At 43.3% G+C, this 9,299-nt stretch overlaps 1 protein-coding gene across 2 annotated transcripts in view; it reads right to left on the reverse strand.

Annotated features, from left to right (window-relative positions):
* Window positions 1–1,024: 1,024 nt before the first annotated feature.
* LOC111960427 (shootin-1) overlaps window positions 1,025–9,299 on the reverse strand; it is a 34,789-nt gene continuing 26,514 nt past the window's right edge. For both annotated transcript variants that reach the window (XM_023982420.2, XM_023982419.1), the window contains exons 4-17: window positions 8,765–8,859; window positions 8,376–8,535; window positions 8,053–8,150; window positions 7,883–7,964; window positions 7,681–7,775; window positions 4,904–5,050; window positions 3,914–4,067; window positions 3,411–3,570; window positions 3,082–3,140; window positions 2,620–2,717; window positions 2,471–2,500; window positions 2,325–2,378; window positions 1,945–2,125; window positions 1,025–1,652 (exon numbers count right to left, since the gene is read on the reverse strand). In XM_023982420.2, coding sequence (XP_023838188.1) covers window positions 1,501–1,652; window positions 1,945–2,125; window positions 2,325–2,378; window positions 2,471–2,500; window positions 2,620–2,717; window positions 3,082–3,140; window positions 3,411–3,570; window positions 3,914–4,067; window positions 4,904–5,050; window positions 7,681–7,775; window positions 7,883–7,964; window positions 8,053–8,150; window positions 8,376–8,535; window positions 8,765–8,859 — 1,565 coding nt within the window. In that variant the 3' untranslated portion in view covers window positions 1,025–1,500. The remainder of the gene's footprint in view (window positions 1,653–1,944; window positions 2,126–2,324; window positions 2,379–2,470; window positions 2,501–2,619; window positions 2,718–3,081; window positions 3,141–3,410; window positions 3,571–3,913; window positions 4,068–4,903; window positions 5,051–7,680; window positions 7,776–7,882; window positions 7,965–8,052; window positions 8,151–8,375; window positions 8,536–8,764; window positions 8,860–9,299) is intronic.

The raw sequence follows: 9,299 nt of genomic DNA on the forward strand, positions 1-9,299 counted from the left end.
GAGGTGAGAAGACAGGCAGGTTACAATCAAGACAACAAAAAATGCAGAACACTTCTAACTTAATCCCAACGATTAAGAAGGGTGATAAGATGGTGACCTCATCCAAAGATGTGTGTTTCAACATTTTTATGAAGACTTATATACATCCTCCTGTTCAGCGAGTCCCATAGATATGGATACTTTTTTTGTCTGGTATGGAATTACGTCGATTACCAGATAGCCAGGTAGAGGATCTAGACTGTACTATAACAGATAGAGAGACGACAGAGCCTGGGAACCTGAGCTAACAGCCTCAATGTGGATTGTAAGATTCTTACTAAGACCCTTGAGATATGCTTAGAGAGAACACTTCCTAAAATCATAGTGACCAAGTAGGATTTATTAAGAACAGGACCTCAACTACTAATATGAGGCTCTTAAACCTCATGTGATTAAACTGCTCAAATATGGTTCCTACCGCTGCTGTCTCCTTAGATTCTGAGAAGGCATTTGATAGGGTTCTTAAGAGAAAAGCCCACTCTAGCCTATGAAAATGTGCTTTTATACATGGATAGGGGTTCTTTATTCCAATCCTAAAGCAACAGTACTTATGAATGGAATTATGTCTCCTTTTTTTAGTCTTTCTAGAGGCACAAGGCAGGGCTGCTCACTTTCCCCTCGCCTATTTGCCATAGTTTTAGAGCCTCTTGTGACAGTGATAAGAACAGATCCAGAAATTAGTGTTGTCCATGGAGGAGGAAAAAACGATTATTTAATTGTATTGCATCATATTCTAGTTTGTCAGGCTACAAAATTAATTGGAATGAGTCAGAAGCAATGCCAATTAATGCCATATGTTAATCTTGAACCGTTACCCCATTATTGGAAGGTATTCCTAATGTTTTGTACACTCGGTGTATGTAGTCCACTGTGTTAATCCTTGGATCCTTTGAACCCATAAAAGCAAAGCCACTCATACTGAAAACGAGTATGTAATAAACATAACACATTTTTAATTTAAAGTAATGTGAATAAATGAGATTAGAGCCTTATAAGTGATAGTAATGGGACGTTACTACCATCATTTGATTTATTCTGTTTTGTTACAGCATTCAACCAACATTATTCATTTATTGTAAAAAAAATGTTTTAATGCTAAACCGAAATTGAAAATGTGATTATTTTTTTAGAAACCAAACTGACCTCAAAAAGCCCTAATCGCTCAGCACTAACCATATAAATCTATACATTAAAATATACAGTGCATCAATATGATTGTGTTACAACAGTGTTCCCAAAACCTCTCCTTCAGTACCCCTAGCCAGTCCACACATTTGATGTATTCCAAAACTAACCAGCTGATTTAACTAATGAGGGGTTTGATGATTAAAGGTAAGATGACATTTACGTCAGCTGTGCTTGGAATACATCAAATCAGTTGACTGGCTGGGGGTACTCCAGGAGAGGTTTGGGAAACACTGTGGGACAGTATCCTAACACTAATCATCCCTTTCCCAAGTATCAGATCTCCTCCTGGCAGATGATCAGTTCTGATGCTCTGATACGAGAGTTCCTCTTCTCTCTGTTCTGCTGGAGCCTCCTGAGCACGGGGGTGCTGCCACGATCTCCTGTGAAGAGAAGGGCACCTGCTGCTGGGCCACCCGACTGGGGACCTGGGGGGCACGACATATGGTACATTAAAAGTATGCTAAAATAATACTGTAGGTAAGTGAAAGATATCACTATGTGGGTTAATGATGTGTCCTCCTGGCCCCTCGTTTGTTATCATCTCTTTCAATCTTCCTCTTCTTGTTCGCGCCATTAAACACCAGACCATCTTTCAATGTAATACCATCAATTTAGTCCAAGTGAGCAAAAGAACCAGAGAGGACCCCTGCAAAACTTTAAAAAAGAAACTGACTGACTGTCCCCTATTCCCCAAAACAAAGGATGGAGATGCTGCACCTTGGATTTTGGTGATGGGAGGGGCTGGGGAGGGGGTTGGGGAGGGGCCGGGGGTGTCCTGTCCATCCCCCATGGCCCGCCTCCTCCTCAGTAGCACCAGATGTAGCTCCGCCTCCCCTATGTTTCGGCTTATCCTCTTCCGTGACCCCGCCCTCCTGTGGCCTGGGCGTTTCATGGTATCCTGGGATAGGATAGGTCAACCAATCAGGATAGGTGAGGAGGGTAAACCAATCATGTCAATGAAAAGAATAGAAAGTACAGTAAACCAAGCAGGGTTTGACTTCTCAAAGCCTCCATAGTACAATATTAATCTCATCGACCTATAGACTCACTAGTAGAACAGCAAATGCGTCATTTTAAACATTTCGTATTGATCTTACCAGCATTCCTTTTAGATCCAGCACGGCTGACTTTCTCTTCTCACTCCTATGGTCCTGTGATTTGATAAATTAATACAGGATTAGCATTTTAATACTAGATAATCTTTATAACACTATTATAATAGGAAAGGCGTGAAAATTCTCACCCTCCAGGCACTGTCATCTTCTGATCCAGGCTGAGATAGGAGAGAAGCAGTCAGATGTTGGACCACTGTAATTGTCTCTCTAACAAGTAGATAGATAGCATGACTGATTGATTGATAAATCAATTGATACATGCACTAGCTCGCCTTACCTGTGGTCTCAGGGTGGGTCTCAGGACGATGCCTTTCTTTATCCTCTCCATCATCTCATCCACCGCTCGGGTCTTCATGTCCACAGAAGGATCTGGCTCTGGTGGAGAGAGAAGACAACACAGTGAGTAGACTCAACCTGAGCTGTAGTGTGTTCAAATATAAAACTTTCATATCAGAACTAGGGTCTTTGTTTGTTGACCTGCTAAACGTTGAAACCTTGAATATCCTGAGCACATACTGTCTGTATATTTTAATAGTAGTCATAGAATGCATCAGTCGTGTAATCATTTCTACTCTGTATGTAATTTCATCTGTTTATGCTGGATTGTTGATTGAAGTGACACGGCAGCATTGGACATAAAGACTCTGGTCTCGATTGGGATTCCCTGAATAAATAAAGGTTAAATAAATAGAATAAATTAGTAAGTCATGTGTATTCATACCACGGTAAGAACACTCACTATTCTTATCAGTGTTGTTGACTGACTCCTTCCTCTTGTTGCGCAGGACGACAAGTTGACTAGACCGGAATAACAGGAAGTAGAACAGAAGGAGTTTTCACTAACATTTACCAGATTCTGCCTTACCTCTGGGTACCACCATCACTTTTATTTAACAAAGGTCAAAAAGCTCACATTTTCAATGTAAAGTTGCCAATAAGTTTAAATTGTTTGGAATAGGATACCTCTATCTCTAACTGGTAATATAGTGATTATGGATACCGCTAATATAGTGATTATGTAGTCATGTATTTATATTTGAATAGAGAACGATATAGTATAGAACCTACTCAACAACAGTGCTGGGGGGAGTTGGGGGCAGGGGAGGAGGAGGAGGAGGAGGAGGAGGAGGAGGAGGAGGAGCAGTGGTTGAGTTGTCCTCCACTGGTTGGTCAGCTTTGGAAACCTGGTCTTTCTCTGTGTCTTTCAGCCTATCCTGGAGATGTTTCACTAAAAGGAAGACAAAGTACCACCAACCACAACAGTGTGTCATATTTTATTATTTTAAAAACAGCATTTGTTTGAAGAGTGAAAATAGGGCAAAGAAATATTCAACTCCAGAGAGAACAATTAAAAAGTAAATTATTATTTATACTGATTTTACATCAGGGTACTATGATCACTATGAGCACGTATTATCTAGACTTAAGATTTTAGCCCAAAATATATATGTAAGGCTGCGTTTACACAGGCAGTCCAATTCTCAGAATTGTTCCACCAATTGGTCTTTTGACAGATCAGAATTGGGCTGTCTGTGTAAACGCAGCCATTAAATCGCAGATGTGATAGCTACCTTCTCCCTGGAGGTGGGCGGCAGTGATCTGCGCCTCCCTTAGCTGGGTCTCCATGGTCCTCCTCTCCTTCTCACTGCTCTCCAGCTGGCCTCTGACAATCTGCAGCTCAGACAGAACACTGCTCTCCTCCAGAGCACACTGGGTCTGCTTCACCTGTGATAGTCATATACACAGATATGGATAGATACAGACAGGAGAGACATAATATACGCTCGAAATTAGACTTCCACATTTAAATCGAACTTCTAGACGGGCGGGTTGTTTAGCAACAAAACCGATGCATGCGCAGCTGTGGAGCAAACCAAGTGGGGTTAGCTGAGTGTACAAAACATTAAAAACACCTGCTCTTTCCATGACAAAGACTGACCAGGCGAAAGCTATGATCCCTTATTGATGTCACTTGTTAAATCCACGTCAATCAGGGGAGGAGACTGTTTAAAGGATTTTTAAGCCTTCAGACGTGGATTGTGTATGTGGGCCATTCAGGTGGGCAAGACAAAAGATTGAAGTGCCTTTTGAACGGGGTATGGTAGTAGGTACCAGGCGCACCAGTTTGTATCAAGAACTGACACAGCCGTGGGAAGCATTAGAGTCAACATAGGCCAGCATATTTATTGAAAACATAAATACATTGGCACAATGAGCACTTGTTGTCTCTCAAATACATTGTTACAGTTATTGGTTAGCTAGCTAGCAAATTCTAGCCATATTAGCATAGACGTGACAAAGTCAAAACAGCTCAAAACAAAATTGTATCAATAACAAGATACAACGAGCTGAAACGATTCCCTACATGGTAGCTTCTTATCATTGTTGCTAACTATTTGACCATCCAGAATCACAACACACTGACTTCTGCCCATAGACGCGCGCGCTCATTGTTTTCAGAACGTTGTCAACTAACCCGTCTATTAGGGAGAGACGACTATTCTCTTACTCACTCTCTCTCTGTTTGTCACTCTCTCTCACACACACCTCCCCCTCCCTACCTGGTTTTGGTAGTAGAGCTGTATGTCCTGTAAGGTACTGTTGATGTGGGCCACCTGTTCCAGAGCCTGTTGGAGCTGCATACTTGTCTCTGAACTCTGCTGCTGCACCATGCTCTGTCTCTGGGTTTGCTTCTGCTTCACCAACACCTGCCAGTCAGTCAATCAATCAATCCACAAATTAATACATCAATCCATCAACAACTCAATCAATCAATAATATCGGAACAACATAATTAGAAGAGTAAAAATAAATGGTTTTTCATACCCATGGTATACGGTCTGATATACCACCATTTTAGCCAATCAGCATTCAAGGCTCAAACCAACTGGTTTATAATTGATATTATACAACCGTTATGGTAAGCTCCCCTTAAAAAAGCTATTCATCCATTGCTGATAATGGAGCAAATCTATTTGATAACTTCAGTGACTATCATAAATGCATTGAATGTGTGGAGGCTCATGCATGCGAATCTCTATAAACCTGTAATATAGAGCTGGGAATGGTCACATATATAGTGAAACTAGCTTTAACAAAAGGGTCACAGTCAGGAAGAGAGTTTAGGAACTGAAAAGTCAGTGAGTCACTTTCACTTCTGGCTTCCATAAGTTCAAACACAGCGAGGGTGTAGTGAAAGCAGCCATCTGTGTGTTAGGCTACACATCATTACATTTAGTCCAAATTACCCTGGTGTAAGCACTCTAAAGTCCCCATAGCACAAGGCATTTTCACACAGCCAGGGCATCAATTAGGAAACGCTAATGTTTGACAAGCCAAGGGCTGCTGGTGTCCACACAACACGTACACACACACACAGGAGCAGCATCAAACAGAGGAGCCTTTGCAGAGCATTGAGAGTAAAGGAGGCTGAGTTGTGTGGTTGTGTCAGAACAGTAGGGGTCCTTTTCACAGGTAAGGACCCATGCGAGGCGTCCCATTATGTGCCCATCTGGTAAATAGCGAACAGTGCACACAAAGGCGACAATTGACCGTATTCAATGTAAAGTGTCAAGCTAAAGACGGGGATGTGTTTAAAGCTATAGTCCCCATTCTCAAACTGCCGCCGTGATGGGTGCTAATTATGAAGCAGAGGGTGCTCTGAGAGGGGAGGCTACTTTTGTTGTCCTCTGAGACGCTAATTTTCTACCGCCACCTTTGTTACAACATGACCAGCTGGGAAATCGGGAGCTGTGTGTGAGTGTGTGCATTTCTCCTTTTACAAAGTGATCATCAGCCTGCCCGTCCCTCCCTTCTCACGCCTCTTTGTCTTTCACTGCCCGATTTGTCCTCTTGGTATGAATGCAGAATGAATGGGGATCCCCTCTCTCCCCAACCCTCTCCTGTCCCACAATATGGCCCCTGTCTGAATGAGGAAGTGAAGAAGTACCACCCCCCCTCCTGTCCAATACTCCTCCATTCACTAGAACTGCCCCAGGGCCCTGGTCGAAGCCACTGCTGCTCCTTGTCTCCTTGTGTTACGACCTAGAGAGAGGGGTGAATACCCTTCCCTGCCACCTAGGAATTGTGTATTTGTATTTATTAGGGGTCCCCATTAGCTGTTACCAAGGCAGCAGCTACTCTTCTTGGGGTCCAAACACATTAAGGCACTTACATTACGCACACACAAAATGTACATCATATAACATTATTATGCCACTACAAATCTATATACAATACAACATGTATAATACCACCATACAACAATATTACAATGTACCTGTGTGTAGAGTACGTGTGCGTCTATTCACAGTCCACGTTGTTCTTTAAGGTGTAGCTGTATCTGTTTTTTTCCCGATWTGACTGCTTGACTGAGTTACTTGATGTGGAATAGAGTTCCATGTAGTCATGGCTCTACTGTATATAGTACTGTGCGTCTCCTAGCCTGTGTTCTGGACTTGGGGACTGTGAAGAAGTMTTGTGGGGTATGAGCTGTGTGCTAGTTGTTTGGACAGACAGCTCAGTGCTTACAACTTGTCAATACCTCTCACAAAGACATATAGTGATGCAGTCAACCTCTCCTCTACTTTGAGCAGCACACACACTTTCAGAAACATAAACACACACATGTACAACACCGACGAATGCACGCACACACACACACACACACACACACACACACACACACAACACACACACACACACACACACACACACACACACACACACACACACACACACACACCACACACACACACACACACTTTCAGAAACATAAACACACACATACTGTATGTACAACACCTACGAACGCATGCATATACATATCCCTCGTTTATCGCGGGGGTTACGTTGGCGAAAATGACTCCGCGATAAGTAAATCCGCGAATAGAAAACTTTTTGTTTTTTTTCAATTAGCAACTATTACATGTATACAAATACAGTGACTCACGTGTAGGCCGTTTCACTGCTCTTCAGACTGGGGCCGGCTGCACACCTGACTGCCGCCGTTGCGATGGCGTATTATGGGTTAGGAGATTTCGAAATTACAAGATAATTTGCGCCAACTTGAATGTAAATTGCCAAGCTGTTTTATGTTACGTACACATAAACTGCACGAGACGACAAAATGATAGCACCAATTCGTAGCATTTTTGATACAAGAAGGCGGAGTGAGTTTTTAGCGAAATCAGAATGCCCAGAGCACAATGCACCAAAAAAAAAAAAAAAAATGCATTATGAAAATCTCGCGAAATAGCGCAATCCGCCGATGAAGTGAAGCCGCGAAGTGGGCGAAGGGATCACTTGTACACAACCAAACACACACAGCGTTGTGTACCTGGTGGGCGAAAACTTCTGCGTGCTGTCTGAGGCCCTCCTCCAGCTCCAGTTTCTGACTAACCTCTGTGAACTCCTCTGTCACAAGCTGGGACACTGTGGACATGCACACACACATGTAAAACATTGAATATGACATTGGTATGAGGTGAATAGAGTGTATATTATGAGGAACACTGATATGTGTCAGAGTGGGGTCTCGCCTCTCTTCATCTTATTCATGGTCTTGTTCTGTTTGGACAGTTTCTTCAGTATGGCCTCTCTCTCATCAATCTCTAGGGCCAGCTGAATAGGACATGTAGAAGAGTAGGAGACCATAAATACTCAAACGCAGTACACACACGTCTAGAGTCTGTCCGTCAGTGCTAGATACCTGTTCTTTGAGCTGGATCTGCTCTGCCCTCAGGGCCTCCACCTGCTCACACAGCCGCAGCTTCTCCCCCAGCAGCTGGTCCACCGAGGCCTGCAGTTCTGGCCAGGACGGGGGGGGGAAGGATGGAACAAAAGGAGAGATGAAAGAGAGGGAAGGAGAGAGACAGGAAGATGAGCAGGTATCTTAATAACATTTTCCCGATCGGTCGAGTAAAAGTACAAAAACAATCCTCTCAAATCTCAATTCTATAACTTTTATCTGTCACTCATGTTCATAAAGGACACCGTATGAGTTCCGTGTGGTTATTGTGTAAGTCTCTGTACCTCTTATCTGGGCCTGTCCTTGCAGCACGGCATCCTCCCCGCTGTCCCCATCAGGGTCGGGATCGACCCCAAGGTCAGCCTCCAGGTTTTCAGGAAGCTCTGGGATGAATGGCAGCAGAGCCTGGCTCCTCCTCTTCAGAACCTTGTTGTCTTTGGTCACCTTTGTGTTCAAGGAGAAGAGATCTGTTTAGAGCATTGTTTCAGTGTTCCACAGGGTATGCAGGCTTTTGTTCCAGCCCAATAATGACTCGATTTGATTAGGTGATGTGTTTGTTACTACTGGGCTGGCACAAAACCTACACACCCAAGTGGAACACGGACTTGTTAAGTCAATGACGTAACCGAGACACTCAATGGAGTTGAACTACAGTACCCATAAAGCACCCCACCTTGACAGCCAGGGCCTCTGCACTCTCCCTGCAGGAGCGTTCAATCTGGAACTGCATCTCCAGAACTTCCATCTCCTTCAACAGCTGAGAGGACACTGAGGAGAGACGAGATATAGGGAAGAGAAAGACGGGGAAAGAGAAAGAGATAGTGGGGTGAGACAGAGAATATATAGACTCCTGCTTACATATGTCATGAAAGCTACACTACTTTGTCACAAATATACAGTGCATTCGGAAAGTATTCAGACCCCTTGACTTTTTCCACGTTTTGTTACATTACGGCCTTATTCTAAAATGGATGAAAGTTTTTTTTCCTCATCAATCTACACAATAACGAAGCAAAAACTATTTTAGACATTCTTTTTATTTTTAATTTTTTTAGCCCCTTTTCTCCCCAATTTTCGTGGTATCCAATCGCTAGTAATTACTATCTTGTCTCATCGCTACAACTCCCGTACGGGCTCGGGAGAGACGAAGGTCGAAAGCCACGCGTCCTCCGAAGCACAACCCAACCAAGCCGCACTGCTTCTTAACA

The sequence above is a fragment of the Salvelinus sp. IW2-2015 genome, linkage group LG37 (assembly GCF_002910315.2).
Source record: "Salvelinus sp. IW2-2015 linkage group LG37, ASM291031v2, whole genome shotgun sequence".
NCBI lineage: Eukaryota > Metazoa > Chordata > Actinopteri > Salmoniformes > Salmonidae > Salvelinus > Salvelinus sp. IW2-2015.